General features: G+C 43.5%; 1 protein-coding gene across 1 annotated transcript in view; it reads left to right on the forward strand.

Annotated features, from left to right (window-relative positions):
* Positions 1 to 27,016, forward strand: part of LOC309565826 (hatching enzyme 1.2-like) — a 67,861-nt gene that overhangs the window by 21,732 nt on the left and 19,113 nt on the right. The window contains exons 6-12 of the mRNA XM_082270831.1: positions 2,945 to 3,123; positions 11,940 to 12,021; positions 12,113 to 12,240; positions 14,612 to 14,721; positions 20,819 to 21,038; positions 21,661 to 21,779; positions 24,239 to 24,446. Of these exons, the coding sequence (XP_082126957.1) occupies positions 2,945 to 3,123; positions 11,940 to 12,021; positions 12,113 to 12,240; positions 14,612 to 14,721; positions 20,819 to 21,038; positions 21,661 to 21,779; positions 24,239 to 24,446 (1,046 nt within the window). The remainder of the gene's footprint in view (positions 1 to 2,944; positions 3,124 to 11,939; positions 12,022 to 12,112; positions 12,241 to 14,611; positions 14,722 to 20,818; positions 21,039 to 21,660; positions 21,780 to 24,238; positions 24,447 to 27,016) is intronic.

The raw sequence follows: 27,016 nt of genomic DNA on the forward strand, positions 1-27,016 counted from the left end.
GGGCCAACTCAATATTGAACCCTATGGACTAAGACTGGGATGCCATTAAAGTTCATGTGCGTGTAAAGGCAGGCATCCCAATACTTTTATAGTGTATGTTTAAAACATTTAACCTGAGCATATATAAATATAGTGAGCAAAACACTATAGACATTGCCTTTAATGACAGTGGAAGAGGTTTTAGGAGCCTTATAATCTGTATTTTGTTATATGAAGGACTGATCCCTCAGATCTTTCTGTTATTCCGATACTACAAAACGCCAATGAAAGATTTCACATAACAATAAGGCTGCAGACTGTCCCTTATCCAGGCAATGAGACTGCAGACTGTCCCTTATCCAGGCAATGAGACCGCAGACTGTCCCTTATCCAGGCAATGAGACCGATGAGCTCAGTCTGGGATTAAATATAGAAAAGCTTTTCTCTGTGATCAGGGTCAGCAGTCAGCTATTCTACCCAACACGCTTTATTAAACACCATTTCACTTTCATATCGCTAAATTGGATGTAATTGGTGGCAGGTGGAGATTTTAATCTTACTGTCAGTGTTGCGTCATCTCCTCATTTCATTGGTAAAGAGAGAACACATGTGATCCCCACACAGAATCAGCTGTTGGTCTCCGATCATCACATATTCTTATTATTATTATTATACAGGACTTATATAGCGCCAACAGTTTGCGCAGCGCTTTACAATGTGAGGGAAGACAATACAGTTACAATACAGTTCAAAACAGGAGGAACTAGAGGGCCCTGCTCGTTAGAGCTTACAATCTAGAAGGGAGGGTCAAGTGAAACAAAAGGCAATAACCATGGGGGATGGGTTGATGGAGAAAAGGAGGTACATTTGTTAGGGGTTGGTAGGATAGGCTTCTCTAAAAAGGAGGGTTTTCAGAGATCGCCTAAAAGCTAATAGAGTAGGAGATAATCGCACAGATAAGGGTAAGGAGTTCCATAGGATTGGAGAGGCTCTGGAAAAGTCCTGGAGGCGAGTATGGGAGGAGGTGACGAGGGGGCTAGAGAGCAGGATGTTTCGAGAGGAACGAAGAGAGCGATTAGGTTGGTTTTTTGAGACTAGGATAGTGATGTAGCTGGGGGCTAAGCTTTGGATTGCTTTGTAAGATGTTGTAAGTATTTTGAATTTAATTTGTTGGGTGAGCGGAAGCCAGTGGAGGGCCTGACAGAGGGGAGCAGCGGACACTGAGCGATTGGTGAGGTGGATGAGTCTGGCGGCAGCATTCATGATGGATTGAAGCGGGGATAGCCTGTGTAGAGGTAAGCCAATGAGAAGGGAATTGCAGTAGTCGAGGCGCGAGATGACCAGGGAGTGAACTAGGAGCTTTGTTGTGTCTTTCGTTAGAAAGGGGCGTATTTTGGAGATGTTGCGGAGGTTGAGGCGGCAAGATTTGGACAGCGATTGGATGTGGGGCTTAAAGGAGAGTTCAGAGTCCAGGACAACACCTAAGACCTTGGCATGCGGGGATGGGCTGATAGTAATGCCATCGATATTGACAGAGAAATCAGGGGAAGGGGCACGTGGTGGAGGAAAAATTATAAGCTCGGTTTTGGATGGGTTGAGTTTGAGAAAGTGGTGAGACATCCAGACCGATATATCTGATAGTAAATTTGTGATACGTGAGGAGACTGAGGGAGAGAGCTCAGGGGTGGATAGATAGATTTGGGTATCGTCAGCGTAGAGATGGTATTGGAAGCCGTGGGAGGCTATCAACTGACCCAGAGAGGAGGTGTAGATTGAAAATAGGAGGGGTCCAAGAACAGAGCCTTGGGGGACTCCAACAGAGAAGGGAAGAGGAGAGGAGGAAGTAGAATTGTACATAACACTAAAGGTGCGGTTGGATAAGTAGGAAGATAACCAGTGAAGAGTACAGTCACGGAGACCAAAGGTGTGGAGTTTTTTGAGGAGGTGGGGATGGTCAACCGTATCAAAGGCAGCAGAAAGGTCCAGAAGTAGGAGTACAGAATAGTGTCCATATTCTTATTATGACCAGACTGATATATGAACATATATGTAGGATTACAGGAAGGTGAGCAGATACCCCCAGATCCAACCTCATCCCAAGACAACATCACACCTATGAACCTGTACTGCCCTATATACTATCCTATATACTGCCCTATATACTGCTCTATATACTATCCTATACACTGTCCTATATACTATCCTATATACTGCCCTATATACTATCCTATATACTGCCCTATATACTATCCTTTAAACTGCCCTATATACTGCCCTATATACAGCCCTATATACTATCCTATATAGTACCCTATATACTGCCCTTTATGCTATCCTATATACTGTCCTATATACTGCCCTATATACTGTCCTATATACTGTCCTATTTACTGTCCTATATACTGTCCTATTTACTGTCCTATATACTGCCATATATACTATCCTATATACTGCCCTATATACTGCCCTATATTCTATCCTATATAATGCCCTATATACTATCCTATATACTGCCCTATATACTGTCCTATATACTGCCCTATATACTATCCTATATACTGCCCTATATACTATCCAATATACTATCCAATATACTGCCCTATATACTATCCTTTAAACTGCCCTATATACTGCCCTATATACAGCCCTATATACTATCCTATATAGTACCCTATATACTGCCCTTTATGCTATCCTATATACTGTCCTATATACTGCCCTATATACTATCCTATATACTGCCCTATATTCTGTCCTATATACTATCCTATATACTGCCCTATATACTATCCTATATACTGCCCTATATACTGTCCTATATACTGCCCTATATACTATATACTGCCCTATATACCGCCCTATTTACTACCTTTATATACTGTCCTATATACTGCCCTATATAAAGTCCTATATACTACCCTATATACTGCCCTATATATTGTACTATATCTCTGTTCTTTCACAGATGCTGGTCATATGTTGGACGTGTAGGTGGTGCTCAGGATTTATCCCTCACAAAACCCAAATGTCTCCACTGGGGTATAATACAACACGAGCTGCTCCACTCCCTGGGCTTCCAACACGAGCAGTGCCGCAGTGACCGCGACAAGTACATCCGCATCAACTGGGGGAACATCAGCCAAGGTACATCCTGAGGAGCCCCCCCACTCCCAGGGGTCATTCTGCACCAAGGCTCTGCTCCTCTCCTCCTGTACCATTTTTACATGTATTTTAGACTATAGATAATGTAATGGTGACCAGACACACTTCTGTCTAGTCAGTGTGTCTGCTTCACTCAAAATCAATAAATCTACAAAACAATTGACTGGCCATAGCTCCCCTTCTGATCAGTTTAGACTCAGATTCAGATTTGATCACCTAAGGGCAGAAAACTACCATGTGCAGCAATCAACAGCACTGAGATACATTATAAGGCTTACTATAGGGCCGGATCACACCGGGAATCACTCAGGGACGTGCTGTGCATTGCTCTGTGTATCACGTGCAGTTTTGTGCAATGCTTTTTCAGCCCCATTCATTTTGAAAAGTTACGCATGCACTATTTTTGGAAATTCACAACAACCACATGACATGATCATTCTGTACCATGGGATCTGATGTGGTCAAACGCGCTGCATTTGTGACATGCATCTGAGGTGTCAATACCTTTATATTGACACCTGCTGCAGATCACAACCGCAGTGTGCTTTGAATGTGGTGCAGGAGATGCATGCTGAATGCAGGTTTCCCACACCGTGTTTTGGTGTGAACTGGTCCTTAAACTTGTGGTTAGAGGATGGTAAAAATAGGCAGTTGAGCTGCATCTCCACCCAACCGCACCACCCTTAAAGTGGTAGTTAACTCAAAAAAATGAAGAAAAAATGGTCCCCTAAAGGTTTAAGCCATATTGTAATTATGCCATAATTGCACAATTTACTCTATATTAGGAGAAAATATAATCCAGTTTGTGTTGCCATGGAAACTTTAGAATATTACCCAGAGCATATCATAAAGCTGCTCATTGACACACTGAGAAATACAGAATCGAAGCTAGTGACAGTGCATGGAAATCTATGAAAATTACCAAAGATAAGAAACATTTACACCATTTTATTGCTTGAGGTGATTGTATGATTGTAGCCATATTAGTGTACTTGCGAAAGAAACACATGGACAATACTAATTGTTTCTGTTGGACTATTTTATTAAAATTATCATTTTTCATTTTGTTAATTATTATATGTTATTAATTAATAAAAAAGTTATCATAATTTATTTAGCTGTGCATTATAAATACAGTGCAAATAAAGTGTTCATATCACTTCCCTTTTTCCACATTTTGTTATGTTACAGCCTTATCCAAAATGGATTAAATTCATTATTTTCCTCAAAATTCTACAAACAATACCCCATAATGACAATGTGCAAGAAGTTTGAAAGCTTTGCAAATGTATTAACTATAAAAATCCCATGAGCATAAGTATTCACAGCCTTAGCTCAATACCTTGTTAAAGGACCTTTAGCACCAATTACAGCCTCAAGTATTTTTGAGTATGATGCTACAAGCTTGGCACACCTATTTTTGGGCAGTTTCTCCCATTCTTCTTTGCAGGACCTCTCAAGCTCCATCAGGTTGGATGAGGAGTGTCTGTGCACAGCCATTTTCAGATCTCTCCAGAGATTTTAAAGTTCAAGTCTGGGCTCTGGCTGGGCCACTCAAGAACATTCACAGAGTTGTCACGTAGCCACTCCTTTGTTATCTTGGCTGTGTGCTTAGGGTCGTTGTCCTGTTGGAAGATGAGCCTTCACCCCAGTGGCAGATGTCAGCTCTCTGAAGCAGGTTTTCATCAAGGATGTCTCTGTACATTTCTGCATTCATCTTTCCCTCAATCCTGACTAGTCTCCCAGTTCCTGCCGCTGAAAAACATCCCCACAGCAGATGCTGTCACCGCCATGCTTCACTGTAGGGATGGTGTTGGCCAGGTGATGAGCGGTGCCTGGTTTCCTCCAGACATGGAAAAGTAGAATATGTATAGATGCAAGATCAGATATATTCTAGTAGCGCAAAAGGAGATGATAACCTCTCTCCCCTACCACACAATAACAGAAAACTTAAATATAATTCAATTTAAAAGGAAACAAAAAACAGTCCCAGTGCAGGATATCCTGCATAAAACAGTCCACCAACGCAGCGTTGAATAGATCACGTAAATCCACACTGATGTGTCACTTGGGGACTTCTAATGGTGCAGATATACAGGATCACCTTAACCACCACCTCTGTGCTCTGAAAGGGGGGGAGGCAATGAACACTCACCGACTCCAGTGGCCCAATGACTCTCGCCACTGAGCAAACCAGCCAAATCTCAGTCACATCCACTAGAGGGCTCCGGAATGAGATCAATGGTATAGGCTCTATCGAATGCGACTCCAGTAGCCCAGTGCCTCTCACTGTTGAGCAAGCCAGCCAAATCTCAATCACATCCACTTAAGGCTCCGGAATGGGACCAATGATAAAGGCTCAATCAGGTGCAATCACATGTAAGGAAGGAATAGAGCTCGACTAGTGTAATAACGTTTAACACTCACTTTATTCCATAAACAACATACATTGCACTCACATGACATCAGTTGAATAACCGCATATATGGAGGTGTACACCCATCGGGATCCGTGCCCAGACTCCACGCCATGGATAACGTGCCTTCCGGGTGATCAGACTCCTCGTACACTTGATTAGGTTACGTTGCCTGGCCACGCCCCGACGCCCCGACGCGGTTCGTATTTCCGACTTCCTCACGGGGGCGTGTCCTCCAGACATGACCTTGCCATTCAGGCCAAAGAGTTCAATATTTGTTTCATCAGATTAGAGAATTTTGTTTTTCATGGTCTGAGAGTCCTTCAGGTGCCTTTTAGCAAACACCAGGCAGGCTGTCATGTGCCTTTTACTGAGGAGTGGCTTCCATTATGGCCACTCTACCATACAAGTCTGATTAATGGAGTGCTGCAGAGATGGTTGTTCTTCTGGAAGGTTCTCCTCTCTCCACAGAGAATAGCTGGAGCTCTGTCAGAGTGACCATCAGGTTCTTGGTCACCTCCCTGACTAAGGGCCTTCTCCCCCAATCGCTCAGTTTGGCCAGGCCGCCCAATCTAGGAAGAGTCCTGGTGGTTCCAACTTCTTCCATTAACAGATGATGGAGGCCACTGTGCTCATTGGGACCTTCAATGCTGCAGACATTTTGCTGTACCCTTCCCTAGATCTGTTCCTCTATACAATCCTGTCTTGGAGGTCTACAGACAATTCCTTGGACTTCATGGCTTGGTTTGTGCTCTGACATGCACTGTTAACTGTGGGACTTTATATAGACTGGTGTGTGCCTTTCCAAATCATGTCCAATCAACGGAATTTACCACAGGTGGACTCCAATCAAGGTGTAGAAACATCTCATGGATGATCAGTGGAAACAGGATGCACCTGAGCTCAATTTGGAGTGCCATGGCAAAGGCTGTGAAAACTTATGTACATGGGATTTTTTTTGTTTTTTACTTTTAATAAATTTGCAAAGATTTCTAACAAACTTCTTTCACATTGTCATTATAGGATATTGTTTGTAGAATTTTGAGGAAAATAATAAATTTAATCCATTTTAGAATAAGGTTGTAACATAACAAAATGTGGAAAAAGTGAAGCACTGTGAATACTTTCCAGATGCGCTCTAAGTACAGAGGTTATAGCTTGTAGGAATGAAAACCCAGCCTTAAGGAAATGAAGAATAGAGGCTTTATTCTTCTTATTCTGCTTAGCTTTACTTTATATCCAGGTTATTTAAACATATCAAACTCTGGGTAAACAGCTACACCTAGTGGGTTTCTTTCAGTACTGCAAGCCAAGAATTATTCCTGGACATTTGAATGAAACCTGTACTGATAGAAATATAAAGGCCGCTATTGCTGTTCTCCTTATTGATATATTTCTGCTCATAAGGACAGCATTATCTTTGTTCAATCACTATTTAGTATCTATTTCCTAGACTGATGGATTTGCACTGATGCGATGTGGGAACCACAGCAATCCCGCATCACATCAGACTCGCAGACAGTTCACTCTGCTCTCTGCGAACCGCTGCGGGTGTCAATGTAAAGTTAATGACACCCCTAAATTGGATCGCATAGCTCTAAATATCCATGTGATCCGATTCCAGTGTGGACCCAAAAAAAAAAGGGTCCTGCACCATTTCGGCCGGAATACAATGTGATTCCAGCCATACAAACTGTATGGCTGAATTTGCATCGCATAGACATCGCATGTGATCTGCACAGCAATGTGGTGCGAATCACATGGAATGTCTGGCATCTCATTAATGTGAACCCAGCCTGAAATGCTGACATGTAAATGCCAGTGCATTTCTTGGCTGTGTTCACAAATGTGTGATGCAGTTCAGCCTCTGCTGCAGCCTCTCACCGTGTGATTGCTAAAAAGTTGTTAAAATGTAACAGTCTAATCTGGGGGAGAGGAGGATGAATAAATGCTTCCTTCTGCCTGCAGCAGACTGATCACATCTCGGCCTAGGCCAGCCTTTCTCAACCTTTTCAACACAGAGGAACCCTTGAAATAATTTTCAGGTCTATATTTACAGCTCATGATACATTAGTGTGATGGTCAGTGGGATGAATGCTCCTTAAGGCTTGTACACGCTATAAGAAAATAGGGTGAACATTTTCGTCCAAAGAATTTTCGTACGATTTTCGTATAGTGGGTACACAACTTTCTACAGCCGATTCTGAATTTTCATATGAACTGCTACATATTTTTGGTAAAAAAATCCCAATAAGCGCATTGATTGGTTTGCATACAAGTTATAGCATCTACAACTTATGGAATATATATATGGACTTTTTTTTTTATTGTTTTTACTAGTAATGGCAGCGATTAGCGATTTCTAGTGGGACGGTGACATTGAGGTGGACAAATCTGACACAAAGTGACACTTTTTGGGGACCAGTGACACCAATACAGTAATCAGTGCTTAAAAAATGCACTGTTACTGTACTAATGACACTGGCCGGGAAGGGGTTAACATCAGGGGCGATCAAAGGGTTATATGTGCACCTAGGGAGTGCTTCCTAACTGTGGGGGAGGTGCTTTGACAGGGGGAAGACAGAGATCCATGTTCCTGCTTAGCAGAAACACAAGATCTCCATCTTCCCCTGTCACAGAACGGTGGTCTGCCTTGTTTACATAGGCAGACCGCTGTTCTGCCTCTCCTGAGAACAATCACAGGGTGTCAGTGCACATCGGGTTCACTGGACCCGCTGATTGGCTCCTGCTGTGTCCAATCACAGAGGAAGCAGGTTGCGGCAGCACGCGCCCCAGACCCAGTGCACGAAATCACATATAGGTACCTGATTTCGCGCAGGAAGGCCAACCTGCTGCAGTATATCCGTGTGAGCCAGTTCATAAGGGGTTAAGTCGATTAGATGAATGGATGCAATCAAGTGCCCAATGATCAATTAAAGTCCATATATCAGTTAGGCTTCTTTCATACAGACGGATCGTTCAGATCCGCCTGTCAGTTTTCAGGTGGATCTGAACGGACACCCCATGCATCCCTACGGGGTAGCGGATGTCAGCTGAGACATGTCCACTGACATCCAATCCGTCAAATCTGGACGGATGGAAACCCTATTTTCCATCCGTCCAGCGGATGGGATTGGATAAGAGCGGACAGGCGGTCCGTTCCCATCCGATTCCCCCATAGAGAACAGCGGGGACCTGACAGCTCCGTTTCCGCACACAGCGCAGAGACACGGCTGCCATCCGCCTGCTCAGCGGGGGATCGCCCGATCGATCCCCCGCTGAGATAAACGGAGTCCGCTGAAGGACTCCACAGTGTGAAAGGGGCCTTACTCTTATATGTCCACTGGTTGTGACTTGGTTGTTGAGATTTATTAAAACTGGAATACACAGAATCTGGTGCAGCTGTACATAGTTTTATCCAGGTTTTATTGTCAAAGCTTAATTGAACAAGCTAGAAACTGATTGGTTACTATCTAGAGGTAAACCAGATTCTGTGTGCTCCAGTTTTAGTAAGAGTTCTTTCACACAGGTGGCAGAAAAAAATGGTGGTTCAGCCACCCAATCAAATTGTTACAATTCATCTGGACAGGCGGCACCACCTGTCAAACTTGCCCATTGAGTGTAATGGGGCCAAATGCTCAGGTCGCAGTTGCAGCAAGGTCCTGTAAAATGAATTTGCTGATCAATTAAAGCAATAAAAGTAAAAAAAAAAAATAAAAAAAAAAACAGACATTCAGCAGACAATAGCACCTCCTGAACGCCTGTTAGCGACTGCTTTACCGCTCTCTAAAAAGGGCTTTTCAGAGGACAGTAAACTGAGCCGCAAGTCTGAAAGAAGCCTGTAGGATATGCTGTATGTGATTTAATGGATCAGTTGGCTCTTCATTCTTCCATTCATCTAATCTCTAAATAGATCAGAACAACCAAAAGCCAACAGATTATATCAACCAGAATATTTTTGATCATTTGTGTGCTGGTTCTTCTTTGGGAGGGAAATACAGACCGGAAAGCCACAAGGATGCATGTGACAGTGAAAATGATGGGAAACAAAGGAGACAAGCTGGGAGTCACAGGATGAGAATCAGATCTCTGAACCAACAGGTCCCCTAACAAGGCGGTATAGTGAAGTCCCGGAAGTCTGTCTTGTTAGGTGACATCGCAATTGTGTTAAATGTAAGCACTTTTGCCGTTAATTAGTTCCCCCCCCACATTTCAGTAGGCAGCACCTCTATTTATAGATGAGCTTGCAGTGAGCGCTATAAATAGCACAGGGTGATGGGGATCTATGAACAGAGATGTATAGTAACGAAGTAGAACTACTTAAGTACTGTACTTAAGTACCGAAATGCGGTATCTGTACTTTCCTAGAGTAGAATTTTTTTCTCCTACTTCTACTTTTACTTCACTACATTTTTTCGATGATTTCGATACTTCTACTTCGATATTTTTTTTTTGTGCTGCATAGTTACTCGTTACTTTTAAAAAAATTACCACTGCCAGAACAGTAGATGGCAGGTTGCATAAAGCTCAAAAAAATGTGTATAATGTCATTTGTAAATCAGCGCATACGAAAATAAAGGCTGTGTATAATAAAAGCTGTTATACCAAATCTTTCCAATAAAAAGAAAATATGAAACAAACAAATAAATGGTGCTACAGCGCTTAAAGTGCATCAAGAAACTACTAACAAACACAGGTTAATCATTAGAATAAATCATTTGAAATAATAAAAAACAAAATGATGTTCAAACTTTTGACTTCTTTCTTTAATAACTACATAACACAGTACTTGTACTTGAGTAGAATTTTTTTTTCAAAACTACTGGTACTTTTTACTTTTAGTACTTAAGTAGCAAATTTTTTGAAAAAACTACTTGCAATACTTAAGTAAAAAAAAATGTTGAATACTTTAGTACTTCTGCAAAACCAAGAGTTAAATAATGTATGACCGAAGAGTCAGTCTCCTATAATAACTTTAGTACTTCTACTTAAGTAACTTTTTCTGCGAGCACTTCCACTTCTACTCAAGTCACTTTTTGATCGAGCACTTGTACTTTTACTCAAGTAGTAATTTCGAGTACTTTATACAAGTCTGTCTATGAACACCATTACCACCATGGCTGGATGTGTAACATAACCAAGTAATTCTCCTGCGCTCAGGTGCTGTGTTTTAAAGGAAAAGGCTATGTTGATAGTGTCTAGGTCAGTGATGGCGAACCTTGGCACCCCAGATGTTTTGGAACTACATTTCCCATGATGCTCAACTGCACTGCAGAGTGTTGGAGCATCTTGGGAAAAATAGTTCCAAAACATCTGGGGTGCCAAGGTTCGCCATCACTGGTCTAGGTTCTTGCTGCCCTCTCAAGACCATGGGTGTCCATACATTCCAGAAAACAATGAAAACAAGAGAAGGGCGCACCGACCTAGTGCAGTACCATTAGAACATTTATTGAAGGGTAAAAAAAAAAAGTTTGATACATCATACTCACAAACACAGGTAGCAAATAGGCATATACATCCCAATATAATCTGGTGACCTCTAGGACATGGATTCATCCAGCGCTACAGAGGGATATGGATGGCGTCTGTACTGGTAGCGCTGACGCGTTTTGAAAGAGAACCCTCTTCATCAGAGCCACATTTCAGAGGGTTCTCTCTCAAAGCGTAAGACCCATTTCAGGCTTTTTTTCTGTTTACCATCAGGGATATTTCCCTTCACTTCCTGTCCCAGAGACACTACAGGAAGTAAGTGAAAGTGAAGGAATATCCCTTCTAAGGGTCCATTCACAACAGGTATAATGTGACTGTGTTTGGCAGCTATTCCAGTGAACCCCCACCACAAGACAAGGCGAAATGCCTCTTCTCCAGAGGGGATGGCTCACACCACTGCGTTGTGCTAGTGTGCGGTGAAAAAACAGAGGTTCTAGTCTACCCTCTGTCTAAAATTAAAAAGTGCACTTTAAAATTGTATTTTTTTTGGCTCCTCTGTACCCAGTTGGGCAAAGTTTAAAAGGGAAGTATAGGTGTGTGTTCTTTTTAAGATTTACACATACGTAGGTGGATGCTGCATCTGTCCAAGGCTCTAACACCGCAGATCACTCAGTTCTCACCCTCCGCTCTCTGCTCTGCTCAATTCATCAAAAGGTATTGGCTGTGTACCTGGTGGATTTGTGCATCTGTTTTTAAATAGATCTCCTATTACTAATCTTCTTCCATTGTATCGGCAGCCTTGTCATGTGCATGGGGTCTCAGTGGTAGTAGCAGCACCATCGTTCTGTTTATAGTTTATATGACATCCATTGGTGTTTATTGCTCCATAGAAATGGCGATGTCTGATTTATTTATTTATATAATTATAACTCCGTCTCATAATTTCTTACAGACAAGGAACGTAACTTCTACAAAATGAGCACTCAGAACCTGGGAATGCCCTACGACTACCTGTCAGTGCTGCACTACGGAAAGTAAGTCCTTCAGTCTTTTATTAAGTTCTAGTGAACAGGCTACCCGAAAATCTCAGGTACTTAGAAGATGTCACTCGTTGTTTTCCTGTAGATTTGCCTTCACCAATGATGCTGGGAAACCCACCCTGGAACCAGTAGGGGACCCTCATGCTGCGATCGGCCAGCGGGTTGGGTTGAGTTCTCTGGACGTTGTGAAGATGAACAAACTCTATGGATGCAGTTAGGTTGAAAGAGAATGAAAAGAGTTGTATAAGCTTGAATTACTTAAAGGGTCAGTCCACCTAGAACCAAGACTTTGACTTTTGGTACAGTAGATGCTGGGGAGGTAAACCTGACAACTGAGTATTGAACAATTCCATTGGTCCAGCTTGGCACGGTGTAAGTATGTATATCTCAGGCCTGATGGATCACTGGGGAAGCTGACAATCACTGTAGAATTTGGTGCTACTACAGTGATAGCCGCAATCTTCGAGATCCTGCTGAGGCTCTGTGCAAGCGGCTTCCCCTCTGCACACAGAACACAGGGAACACACTCAGCACCACCATTATTCATAGAACATCTCTTATTTATTATTTTTTTTTTAATAAATGGAAGAATATCTGATTGGACAAGGTGGAGATCATAATGTAAACAAACAACAAAGAAAGGGCGCACCGGCCTAGCGCATTATCTTCAATATAGGCTTTATTGGTAAAAAGTAAAAGTGACTACTCATAACCAATGGTATAAACCAGCAATATGCTGGTTTATACTGTACCATTGGTTATGAGTAGTCACTTTTACTTTTTACCAATAAAGCCTATATTGAAGATAATGCCATAGGCCGGTGTGCCCTTTCTTTCTTCTTTGTTTGCAATACTTTTGGACTACCCCGGTCCTATAGGGCAGCAAGGCCTTGGCCATTTGGGATTCCAAATGTGAGTTCCGTGGAAGGAGCGGTCGGGGAGCTCGGGTTCTGAGCACGGGAGCAAGGTGTCATGCATCACAATTTTGTTTTGCAGATCATAATGTCACTGCTCCTTCTTTCCACCTCATCCAATTGGAGAACACCTTATTTTCATTGAACAAAATACAAAACGTTCTATGAATGGTGGAAGTGCCAAGTGAGTGACCCCCTGTGGTCAGTGTGTTTAGTCTATCGGTGGTATCTCTCTGGCTCTGGTCCCCTGCTGTGACATAAGGGGGCGGGCCTCCCGATGACGTCATCAAGAGGCCACGCCCCTAATGGCTATATATTAAGCTGCAGAGACCGGAGACCGGCATAATCACCGGAGACATCGTCTGAAGAGGACCGGAGGAAGAAGAAGAGAAGAGCCGAGGGCAAAAGAGCAGAAGAGCGGACAGCAAAAGAGCAGAAGAGCGGAGGGCAGAAGAGCGGAGAGGAGAAGACCAGAAGAGCAGAGTGGAGAAGACCGGAGTGGAGAAGACCGGATGAAGATTTTAAATAAACTTTCCAAAACGTCTCCTGTCGTTATTCACATACACTGCCTTTTATGGGGTTAATGGGTAGGGGTACAATGTACCCCATACCCATTCACATAGGGAGAGGGTTCGGGATCTGGGGGGCCCCCTTGTTAAAGGGGGCTTCCAGATTCCGATGAGCCCCCTGCCCGCAAACCCCTACAACCACCGGCCAGGGTTGTGGGAATGAGGCCCTTGTCCTCATCAACATGGGGGCAAGGTGCTTTGGGGTGGGGGGTGCAGAGCCCCCCCTGCCCCAAAGCATCAACACCCCCCCATGTTGAGGGCTGTGGCCTGGTGTGGTCCAGGGGGGGTGGGGCCGCTCGCTCGTCCCCTCCCCTTTCCTGGCCTGCCGGGCTGCATGCTCGGATAAGGGTCTGGTATGGATTTTGGGGGGGGACCCCACGCCGTTTTTTTCGGCGTGGGGCTACCCTCAAATTCCATACCAGACCTGAAGGGCCTGGTTTGGAACCTGGGGGGACCCTCACGCCGTTTTTTCCCATTTTGGCGTGGAGTTCCCCCTCAAGATTCTCACAGCGCAAGTCGCGCCGCAAGTCGTGCGACTTCCATTCAAATCAATATGCTCCCATAGGGAACCATTGATTTTGAATGGAAGAAAAAAAAAAACGTATAACGTGGCTTAACTTACGTTAAGCCACGTTATAGCAACGTTATTCAGCCTTTAGCAGCGTCAGGCGTTTTTACAGCTGTAACGCTGGTCCTCAGAACGCGCAGGCCGTGGGCTCTTGCTGCAGCTTAAAAACGCCTAGGCCACTTACAGCTCAAAAACGTCTGTGTGTGCATGAGGCCATAGAATAACATGGAGGTGCGTTTTTAGGCGGCAAAAAGAAAACGCCTGACGATACTTACAGCGTCGTTAAAAACGCCCCGTGTGCATGGGGCCTAAAAGTTGTGCCGCTCACCCCTATCTGCCTTCCTCTCCATTCATAGAACTTGCCTTTCTACTTTCACTAATGCATTGCGCTCTAGAAATGTCATTCATCTACTCCTGATCCATTCACAGAACATGAAGCTGAATATTTTGAATAGTTTGAATAAGATCTATGGATAAAGCCTCTTGCATACAGTATTTCAGGACATAACGAGGGTTCTGTACTTTTATTCTAGATACATGCGGTTATCTTCTGCCAGATCATCGCGGTACATTCTCATGGGACTCCAAAAATTATCCAAATGTCTCCACTTGTGTCTGGCTGATCCGGATCCCAGAGGGAAAGGTAGCAGACGATATGATTTACTAATGAACTTTATTTTTCACTTACTTAGTTAATGCCAAAAATTCACTTATTGTGAATATTGTTTACTCTCTTTTACCACCACTCTGTACCATAACCCACTTACCTGCAAATAGAAGGCAGGCAATTCATCCCAATGCCTGTGCCTTCCAATACTGCTCAATTTAAAGGCCAATTCCAGCTAAAGCTTTTTTTTTTCTTTTTTTTTTTTAGTTTTGGATAGTTTGGAGAAAAATTCTTCTTTAGATCTTTGTGTTTATTAATAACTATGTAGTGCAAGGCCTACCTAAATGGAAATAAATGAAGATGGATTTAAACCAATTTGTACAATTTTGTGCATATGAGAACCATATACAGCCATAACTCATTGGGTGCATTTGTAAAAAAAGACAACCCGCAGAGCTAATACGCCTATGAAACTACATGTCTGTGTGAGTGGGGCTAAATCAAATGTTATAAGGCTTTACTCTCTCCAGCCCAAATGCAATTCATTTAAACCGAGCAAATCTGAAAAATACTGCATTATCGCCACTAGATGGAGCTGTTTATTATACAAAAATAATTTACTATGATCATTGGCTCCATCTAATGGCCATAATATGGTATTGTCCTGAACCAATCTATTCTGTGTTCATAAAAATAACTTAAACTGGAGAAAACATCAATTGATTATGTCCCCATCTGCACAGATTGAATATACACGCAGTTTCACAGCATTAATGTGCATTTCATTTTATTGTCTTATGATCTTCCCTATGTAATTCCACACTTCACTGTTTAGTAGTTGAGCAGCACTCAGTTGCACCCTGTGACGTGTCCTGCAGATGTCACAGCTGGATATTCCCTTCCTTTGTCCGGGGTCTGCTGCATATCTGACATCAAGGCTTTCTGGAGGGGCTGCTGTCAATCATGTTGCTGGAGTTGCCCTGCGGTCAAAGAGTGTCATAGGGGGGTGCTAGGAGGGGAGAAAAGAAGTGCATGGCTTCCTCCCTGGGAAAAACTGGAGCATGCTCAGAGAGGGCGGCAACACAGAAGATGGAGAGTTGGCTGGAATAGCGATGTCCAGGACTTTTTTCAGCTTAAACTTTGTGGAACTACCTCTGGCTCAGGTCCTTCAGCTTAATACAGCAACAAAAGTAAGACATGTGGAAGATGGTGGAGATTTTAGGAGGTAGTAGGGAGATTGCATGCAGAGGTCAGAGCTGAAGAGGGGTGAAAGTGAGATGTGGAATGCAGAGGTAAGCAGCTGTTGAAGAAGGCTGACCTCTGCACTCTGTATGCAGCACACCCCTGAACTCTGCACTCTGTATGCAATGCACCCCTAAACTCTGCATTATCTATATGCAGTGCACCCCTGAACTCTGCACTCAATATGCAGTGCACCCCTGAACTCTGCACTCTGTATGCAATGCACCCCTGAACTCTGCACTCTGTATGCAGTGCACCCCTGAACTCTGCACTCAATATGCAGTGCACCCCTGAACTCTGCACTCTGTATGCAATGCACCCCTGAACTCTGCACTCTGTATGCAGCGCACCCTGAACTCTGCACTCTGTATGCAGTGTACCCCTGAACTCTGCACTCTGTATGCAGTGCATCCCTGAACCCTGCACTCTGCATGCAGCGCATCCCTGAACTCTGCACTCTGCATGCAGTGTACCCCTGAACTCTGCACTCTGTATGCAGTGCATCCCTGAACTCTGCACTCTGTATGCAGCGCATCCCTGAACTCTGCACTCTGCATGCAGCGCACCCCTGAACTCTGCACTCTGCATGCAGTGCACCCCTGAACTCTGCACTCTGTATGCAGTGCACCCCCAAACTCTGCACTCTGTTTGTTACCATTCCCCCCAAACTCTGCATTTTGTACGAAATGAAATCCTGGTATTTAAGTAAAATTTGACCACACCCACTATTTGGTGCGGTTTAAAAGTTCGGGGGTCATGAGTTCTTGTACCTATTTTCTGGAAAAAAAAGCGGTGCCACTATCAATGAGGAAGTAAAGGGCCTTTTTTGAAAGGAACATTGGACGCACACACATTTCATTTTAGCGGCAATGACAAAATAAAACATTTTAGTAAATACAGTGGGAAAAAGAAGCTTCCAGGTGCTGTAAAACAGTAACAGATGAAGACACGGACCACAACTGTGGTTAGGTAGATGTAAAATCATAAAGTTTGTGTCCCGATACAGCGGCAAGGTGACATAGCTATAGCGCGTAGGTGCATCTGTCACGTGACTAGTCAGTTAAAATGGCAGCATCTGCAGTGGAGAAGGTGTTTTGTGTTCTTGAATTGAGCAAAATGGAATCTGTAACTGTTGTGAAACGCCATTTTCAATCACGATTCGGGAAAGAACCTCCAAACAGAAAATCCCTCTATGATTGGCATAGAAATTTGAAACTACGGGCGGTTTGTGCAAACCTAAAAGTAACAACTTTATTCTCCAATTGAATGATGCACCACCGCACTGGTCAGGTGACGTGAGAGATTACCTCGATGAACATCTTCCTCACCGATGGATTGGTCAAGCCGAGGACTACAACATGCCACTGACCCAATGGCCACCCAGAAGTCCTGACTTAACACCTTGTGACTTTTTCCTGTGGGGGGTACATAAAGGACAAGGTATTTGCCCCTCCCCTTCCTGTTGATCTAGCGGAGCTGAAACAGCGTACTACAGCCACTATTACTGCACTTGATTCAGATATCTTAACTTGCGTTTGGGCAGAAATGGATTACCAGCTCAATGTGTGTCATCAAGGCCGCTGATAGGTGAGGGACCACCAGTCCTCCTGTAGGGGGCCCGGGCACAGAGGGGGGGGCCCCAACAGCATGGGGAATCGGTGCGGTTGGGCGGAGGGGCAAATACAAAGCCCTGTGCAGTTCTCTGCAGCTGCTGAAAGCCAGTTTCTGCCCCTCCTGCCAGCTTTCACCTGCTGCAGGGAGAGACACAGACACACGGCATCATTCCTGTAATCGCTTCTCCAACACCGATCCCCCTCCCTGTTCTGCCTGCTTTTGACCCCCCCTTCCCATGTGCCCCCCTCCCGCAGAACTGCAGGCTTCCCTGTTCTGTATATAAAAAAAATACATTAGAAAAAAATAATAATTAAACGTTAATAAATAATTTTAAAAAGTTGAGAATGGAGGTGATGGCGCTGCTTATGTTATAAAGTGTAATTAGGTAGATATACCTATGTAAACATATATCATCGGATGAATTGTATATAGAAAAGACTATGGAAAATAGCCACAAGGTGGCGAAGTGCAATGTGCAAAGATGTGCTGAGATAAATAAATATGTGTATATATATATATGCAATAGTGATGAAAATAAATAATCAACAGAGTGAATATATAAACAACATTAAATAGATCAATCAATGAATAATATAAAATGACTCAAAAATCGCGATGATAAAAATTAGTAAAATAGTGCGGGAAAACCTTGACCAAACAGGGTAAATGTGCAAATATACAGGGGAGTATTATCCAAAGTGCACTAATAAATGATAGTACTAATTAGTATATAAAAAATATAAAAAATATAAGTTCGTGATCAGAAAATTGTGCAAAAGCAATAAATGTGCAGGAAACTTCTTTCCAAAGTGTGACAATAAGTGATGATCAGTCAATTCATATAATAGAATAAATCCATAAATAGGTGAGTATACCCAGTGAGATAGGTGGGCAGTGACTTACGGTGACCCCCAAGGTGGGTGACTGGTGAGCTGCAAAGTGGCTACTGATGAAAAACCTACTCACCAGATATACCCACCCCACACAGGGGTATAGAGTGGGTACTGGAGATATGCCTCGCTGGTCTTTACTCTGTGTAGTGGTTCCCTTCCTGGGGGAGAATGATGTGGGGTCCGCGGGGTATAGCAGTTATCCTAACTTGGGGTCCAGTACTAGGGTCCTGTTCCAATATGTCCGATGCTCCGTGGAGGGATCTAGTATGGCCACTCACAAGTATATGGATGGGAGGGTCATAGGAAGTGGAAAGACTCGATAGTGTGATATCGTAGGGGATATTTTATTCAGCAGTGTACAATAAATGAATACTCACAATCGATCATATGGTAAACAGCGTGGTATTGGCGTCCCGGAACGCAATGCGTTCCAACTGAAAACCGGAACCGGAAATGACGTGACGGCGCACATTTATTGCTTTTGCACAATTTTCTGATCACGAACTTATATTTTTTATATTTTTTATATACTAATTAGTACTATCACTTATTGGTGCACTTTGGATAATACTCCCCTTTATATTTGCACATTTACCCTGTTTGGTCAAGGTTTTCCCGCACTATTTTACTAATTTTTATCATCGCGATTTTTGGGTCATTTTATATTATTCATTGATTGATCTATTTAATGTTGTATATATATTCACTCTGTTGATTATTTATTTTCATCACTATTGCATATATATATATATATATATACACATATTTATTTATCTCAGCACATCTTTGCACATTGCACTTCGCCACCTTGTGGCTATTTTCCATAGTCTTTTCTATATACAATTCATCCGATGATATATGTTTACATAGGTATATCTACCTAATTACACTTTATAACATAAGCAGCGCCATCACCTCCATTCTCATCTATTTATATAGTCTTTTGGCTATAGTTTAAGTGAGGCTGCAGCTTATTAGTACTTATCTATATCCTTTGATTCCTTAGCGCGGATTCTATTATCTTTTTTTTTTTTTTTAATTTTAAAAAGTTGTAAAATAAAATAATTGTTAAAAAAAGTTATACATTAAAAAAAAAAAGTAAAAAATAATTAAAAAAGGGCTAATTCACACAGGTTCTCTGTTATGTTTGTGTCCGCTAATAATGATTTTAGTGTATATTTAGTGAAAATATTGTCTTGATAAATTCGGGGGGGCCTGCCAGGTAGGCTGTATGGGGCCCTGAGATTTCTAAACAGCAGCCCTGTGTGTCGTGGGGCTAAGGGTGCACACACAGAACATCTGTGACAGTCTCTAAACATTCCCCTACATTTCTGGTACAGGTAACATAAAATATCTTACATTGTTCTTTTATAGTGCATTGAAATTGTATACAGTAAAACCTTGGATTGCGAGCATAAATTGTTCCGGAAACATGCTTGTAATCCAAAGCACTCGTATATCAAAGCAAATTTTTCCCCATAACAAATAATGGAAACTCAGATGATTCGTTCCACAACTATTTATTCATAAGTCTTTCAGTTTATAGTCCATATAAAAAGATTATAGTAATGTGATAGGTTGTGTAACCATAAAATATCCATCCACAAATGGCGCCTCCACAAGGGGATTAGAAGCAAAATCCAGCAGGAGCTACAGAGTATAAAAGAGAAGAGAGGCGCCTCTAAGTGTAGCAATATGATTACATTTAATTAAGGTTCAACATTTAGCAACTCACATGGTTGATGATTAAAACAGGCACATCTAAGTATGCAGGCATCATGGGTGAAGCTGTCCACATAGACCGTTCTCTGCACTGCCGGCTCTCACCGCTGTCAGACTGCATCAGGAAGACTACCCTGCAGTAGAGCGATCTGAAAGTGAGGCTTGAAGTGCTGGTGGAGCGCAGTATGGAATGGATGACATTGATGGTGGTGCAGAGGACAGTCTATGTAGACAGCTTTACCCCGGATGCCTGAATACTTAGGTGTGCCTCTTTTAATCATCAACCATGTGGGTTGCTAAATGTTGAGCCTTCATTAAATGTAACCATATTGCTACACTTAGAGGCGCCTCTCTTCTCTTTTATAAACCAATGTGACATGACGCTACTTGTATATCAAGACATCGCTTGTTTATCAAGTCAAAATTTATTAAAGAATTACTTGTCTTGCAAAACACTCTCAGACCAAGTTACTCTCAATCCAAGGTTTTATTGTACTTCTTTATGAGTCACACTGTATAAAGGTCTGCTGTCATTTGTGCAATCAGCTAAATGAGATTGTATAAAGATTGTACCATGTGAAGAGCTCCTCACAACTTGCTACAGATAACAGTGAGTGTACCGTATAGGTATGAAGGGCTGAACGGTCACCTCTTTGCTCCAGGTCTTCCTGCAGTTTGAGAAGTTTGATGTTCAGTCTTCTCCGGCCTGCAGCCAGGCCTCTGTGATTGTCTATGATGGGATGAGCAGAGGGGCACCGGTTCTTATCCCCAGGACCTGTGGAAAGATGCGCCCGATTGGCCACGTTGCCTCTGGAAAACTTGTGAGAATTGAATCCTCCAGAAGAGGGGGAGAGGTCAGCTTTAAGGCAATCTACAATACTAGTGAGTACAAACACTCTCCCTGATGCCATACTATCCCATAGCTCTATCCAATCAATCTGAAGTCCTACAGTGGATCTGAACACTAAGCTGGCCATACATTAGTCAATTTTCAAGCAAATATTCGTACAAAAATTTTCAGTCTGTTTAATGACTTGACGAATGACATTGGAAAGTAAAATTTTTTTTGCTTTTATATTTCATTTTGAAACAAATACATTTTCCTGAATGAAATCCACCTTCACTGTTAGAAATTCATTAGTTCTCAGGGCCGGGACAAGGGGTGGGCAGGAGGGACAGCTGCCCTGGGCACAATAAGTTATTGCAGGGATGGGGGCCCCCTGACCCTGACCCTAAGGTAAGGAGGGGGGGGCACAGTTTGGCATATTTGTCCTGGGTGCTGGATGACCTTGTCCTGGCACTATTACTTCTAAAAAAAATTTCCGTCCTGCTCCTTCGAATTTTCCCACCACTGCAGTCGAAAACAAACATTGATCTTATCCTGCCAATAATTCCAAAATTGAATGAGCGTTATAATGAAGGATTTCTGACATTCTACTAGTGTATGGCCAGCTTTATTAGTCCTGTGTATCTTGTCACATTGTGTGCCTTTCCTCTATTGCAGTAAATTGTGGGGAATCCTTCAACAGCTCAACAGGAAACTTCTCCTCTCCCGGTTTTCCGTCTCTGTACCCCAATTCCATGGACTGTGTATGGGTGTTATCTGCTCCTCCTGGGCACAAGGTAAATATGGTGGACATATGGAATCCTTCAAACCCCATCCACATGGTCACGCTCCAGGCACACAACTTACATGTGCTGCTGCAATGTGGTGCAATTCATTCTGAATGGCCCACCAGTGCCACTCAACACATATGTCACCAGGCTCTGTGCTACTGAAAACCTGGCATGCACCTTTTCTGTTGCATTTTGGTGTGTTATAAAGCTTGCCTAAAGGAATGGGCTGCCTTAGGATAATGCAAATTAATGCACGGCATGACACGTGGTGACGGGAGTGTGTGCTAACGCAGTGCAGCAGTGTGAAGCCAGACTGTTATAAATAAATTCTGAATAGATATTCTAAAAACTAGACGTGTGCAACTAATTCTGTAACAAATCGAAATGCATCCGAATTTTGCATCTTTCGGACATTCGGGGGCATCCATATGTCGCGATCAGGAGTCAGGCTCGAAGACCAGTTGCTATAGCAGTGGAAGCTCACACAGGAACCAGCAGGATAGGAACACAGACAGGTCACTCGGGCAGATGATGGAGGCTCACCTGAGGTGCGGAATCTAAGTACTAACCGGTGTTCACCAGAGCTCCTGATGGTGGAGATGGATTTTGCTGCATGTTAGTACCAGGTCGCGGTCCTCAGGATCGCCCCACCAGTTAGTGAGCAAGCCAGGGTCCAATAGCAGATATAGCAGGTAGGGATCAAGCAGAAGTGTAGTCAAGGAGTAGCCTAAGGTCGGTAACGAGTAGGTGCAGGTTGGGATGAAGCAGAAGCGTAGTCAAGGAACAAGCCAAATGTCGATAACAAATGGTAGCGAAGATACAGACGGCAGCAGGAGAGACAAGCGAGATATTGGCTGGTGAAGGCACAATATTCTGGCAAACAGGAAGTGCAGAGACATGGCTTAACCACTTTACCACCGGAGGATTTTGCTGTCTTCCGTCCAGGCCACTTTTTGCGATTCGGCGCTGTGCGACTTTAACTGACAATTGCGCGGTCGTGCAACGCCGTACCCAAACGAAATTTATGTCCTTTTTTTCCCACAAACAGAGCTTTCTTTTGGTGGTATTTGATCACCTGTGCGATTTTTACTTTTTGCGCTATAAACAAAAAAAGAGCGTTTATTTTGAAAAAATAACAATATTTTTCACATTTTTTTATATGAAATTCCCCCCCAAAAAAATGTAAAAATCAAATTTTTTTTAAATTTTTGGCCAATTTGTTTTCTGCTACCTATGTTTAGTAAAAAAAACTGCAATAAGCGTATTTTGATTGGTTTGCGCAAAAGTTATTGCGTTTACTAACTAAGGGAAAGATTTCTGTCATTTTTGGTGTTTTTTTTTTAACGCGTAATGGCGGTGATCTGTGATTTTTTTTTGCGGGACTGCGACATTGCGGCGGACAGATCGGACCCTTGACACTTTTGGGGGTACCAGTGACATTTCTACAGTAATCAGTGCTATATATATGCACTGTTACTGTAAAAATGACACTGGCAGGGAAGGGGTTAATTTTATTGGAGAGGGAGGGGTTAATGTATGCCTGGTGCTTACTGACGTGTAGGGGGGGAGGTGACTGAGTGACAGAAGGACAGATCGGATATCCAGCTATGCTGAACAGTCCGATCTGTCACTCCCTGTCACTATGGAGATCTGCCCGCTGTGTTTACACACAGCGGGCGGATCTCCAGACTCGATCCCCGACGATCAGGGCAGAGCAGCGGCAATCGCCGCTGCTCCTCCGCTGGCCCGACTCCCGCTGTGAATGAACACAGCGGGAGCGAGCCTCCGGCGGCGCGCGAGCGCCGCCCACAAGGGGCGGAGTCCAGCGACGTAGGTCTACGTCGCTGGACGGGATCGCGGCACTTTGCCGCAGTAGCCTCCATGTGAGCGGAGGTAAAGTGGTTAAATCAGGAAGTTCATACGAGGAGCAAAGGGTTCAAGGTTCAAGGCAATTAAGATTCATGGCAGGATCATTCAAAGACTTGTCCAGGGAGCTGTCCAGCATCCCAGGTGGCTCAGCAAACACTATTTTGCTTAATCAGCAGAAAACACAGATATTTATCTTCACATACAGCAGCAGCTTGCAATTTCAACCATGGTCAACATCCACCAGTAGAGACACTACTGTTTTCCTATGTCCAGACCAATAAATACAAATGTGACAGAAGACAAAGCAATCCTCCTCACAAAGAAAATGTTTGTGCTATTCATTCCCTCCGGGAGTTGGGGATAGAAGGGACACCGGGCTAGAGAGACACATAGAGGCAAACCCTCCAGATGGAAAGGCCAGAAGATGGTAGGAGCCTAGACCTTCAATGTCTGGTAGAACATAAGTCTGGCAACCGGGTTTGTAAAGAGTGAAGAAGAAAATACATTTAGTGATGCATTAATGATTAAAGAGCTGCATTCATTTATGTCTCTCCTATGTACCTGAAGTTCACCTTGAATGTTTTATGTTGTCACAGATGACGGTACGCATTGCTCCTTTCAGTCTGGAATTTTCCAAAGGCTGCTCCTATGACTATCTCCTCTTTCAAGATGGACAGAAGCAGAAGAGAACATGCGGAGTTCTTCCTAAGCTGACTTTTACATCCTCTAGCGGTTCTCTAATGGTTCACTTTCATAGTGACTCTTCTGTCCAGGCCAAAGGATTCTACGCCACCTTCTCCTTGTGTAAGTAAAGACAAGTATAATGACAGACTGGTCATACTTTACCTTCCTGCCATTTCCTGAGCCATACCTGAAGTCCCTCATTCATGTCCCTGCAAGGGGGAGCAGTCAGCAGGCCAGGTCACCATGAAATATACCAAAAGTCACCTATACAAAGGCCTTCCATATCACATCCGTCAGTCCATGTAGTTCTTTTATTGAACATAGAGTGAGCAGCAATAAAATAAAAAGCAAAATCCTCCATCTTAAAAAGATTATAGATTTTAAAGCGATATTAAACCTTTTTATTCTATTGCAGCTTACCAATTCTTAGATGTGATGGCTGCATTGGTGTGAGAGAAATTCACCTTTGACCAGTGGCGGCCGGTGTGTTGGGGGGCCCCCCTAATCTGCATGCGGGCGCTGGACACATGGAGTTCAATGGGGCTCTTTTTTTTTTTTTTAATCACTTGATTAGAGCCAGAGGCTCTAATAGGCTGCAGAAAAGGGAGGACCCGGGGGGCGCAGAGCAGTGCGCCCCGAGCCCACCTATTGTGTGACAATAGCGAATGAAAATTCGCTATTGTCACTCGGATCCTCCTCCTGGCCAACCAGGAAGCGGGTCCGACACCCGCTTCCTGATTGGCCGAAAGGCAAAAACCATGCCATTGGCCGAGGAGGAGGCGGGAGGGCTCGAGGAGACGCCGGGGGACTGAGGAGAAGCCGCCGCTGCATCAGGTAAGTGCTGGTCTGGGGGGGCAGGCTACGCTGGTCACTCTGCATTGAAAAGGGGCACGATGATCTCTCTACATTGAATGGGGGCACACTGATCTCTCTGCATTGAAGGGGGCACACTGATCTCTCTGCATTGAAGGGGGCACACTGATCTCTCTGCATTGAAAGGGGGCACACTGATCTCTCTGCATTGAAGGGGGCACACTGATCTCTCTGCATTGAAGGGGGCACGCTGATCTCTCTGCATTGAAAGGAGGCACGCTGGTCTCTCTGCATTGAAAGGGGGAATGCTGGTCACTCTGCATTGAAGGGGGCACACTGATCTCTCTGCATTGAAGGGGGCACACTGATCTCTCTGCATTGAAGGGGGCACGCTGATCTCTCTGCATTGAAAGGAGGCACGCTGGTCTCTCTGCATTGAAAGGGGGAATGCTGGTCACTCTGCATTGAAGGGGGCACACCGATCTCTCTGCATTGAAGGGGGCACACTGATCTCTCTGCATTGAAAGGGGGCACACTGATCTCTCTGCATTGAAAGGGGGCACACTGATCTCTCTGCATTGAAAGGGGGCACACTGATCTCTCTGCATTGAAAGGGGGCACGCTGGTCTCTCTGCATTGAAAGGGGGCACGCTGGTCTCTCTGCATTGAAAGGGGGAACGCTGGTCACTCTGCATTGAAACGGGGCACACTGATCTCTCTGCATTGAAAGGGGGCACGCTGGTCACTCTGCATTGAAGGGGGCACGCTATACCTTGATTACTGAAGGCCCCTTTCACACTTTTGTGACCTCAAAGTCACGCAATTTTTTACAGCGTTTTTTTGCCGCAAAGCAATGCCTATTACATTTTTCTGTTTGCGCCCCCCCCCCCCAAAAAAAAATATTTTTTGAGCACCAGCCGCCACTGCCTTTGTTTGACCACACTCTGGTACAATTTAAAAAGATTTATTCTCGTACGAGGACACAAGTATTGGATATTGTCAGATATTCTAGGTTCTAGCCTTCTGTGACCCGTGGAATAGGGCTCCATACATAGTAGCTAGCCTGGTCAGCTCCTATCTGAGACTTGTCTGCCTTCTTTAAGTTTGTCTATACCTTATATACTGTTAAAACATCCTGACTTAACCCTTCCCCCAGGACAATGATTGGAATGTCTTTTATTGTCATTTCCTTAAAGGGGAAGTGGGTTTTGTCTTACAAACTCTAGAAACTAGACATTATTACCATATATAGTATAAAGCAGTTAAAACCAGTTAGGTTGCAAGTCAAATAGTTAAACTATAGCAGAATAAAAATGGAGTCACAGGGTGTGACCCTTTCAGTCTTATACATAAATTCTTATAAAAACTTTCTTAATTTCTCTAACAATTGGTTTTCTTTTTTCGATTTTCTATCCATCATTTTCACCTGGTGATCATGCCAGTAAGTCTGTTATTTTTCATTAGGACAAGCTGTTCTGCAGATGTAGCAGCTACATTGTTGAGACAAACTGACAGGGGAACTTACAATAATCAGCTTTTATTTATGTAAATTCTTTATCCCAAAAGGAAAAAAAAAACTGTTCGCTGTAACTGCTTGCAACATGTTAGCTGGAATTCAGCTTTGGTTTGTTAGTGCATTTAAATCTGCAAGTCTATCTAACACTCCCCTCCCCCCAGACTGACAATGCTGCTGTCTGCTGTGTCCCCTGTGCTCCTTCATCCAGACTGGGGACACTCCAATACAGGAGGTGTGTTACTAGCCAGATCACCAGGTGAAAACAGAGGAAAAAGCCTAAAAGAAAACTGATGCAGCCAAAACATCTAAAGATTAGTAATCTGCCATATTATAGGATTTGGGTTTCATAGTCTAGAATTTA

This window comes from Pelophylax lessonae (assembly GCF_965119305.1).
Source record: "Pelophylax lessonae genome assembly, chromosome: 10".
Lineage (NCBI taxonomy): Eukaryota > Metazoa > Chordata > Amphibia > Anura > Ranidae > Pelophylax > Pelophylax lessonae.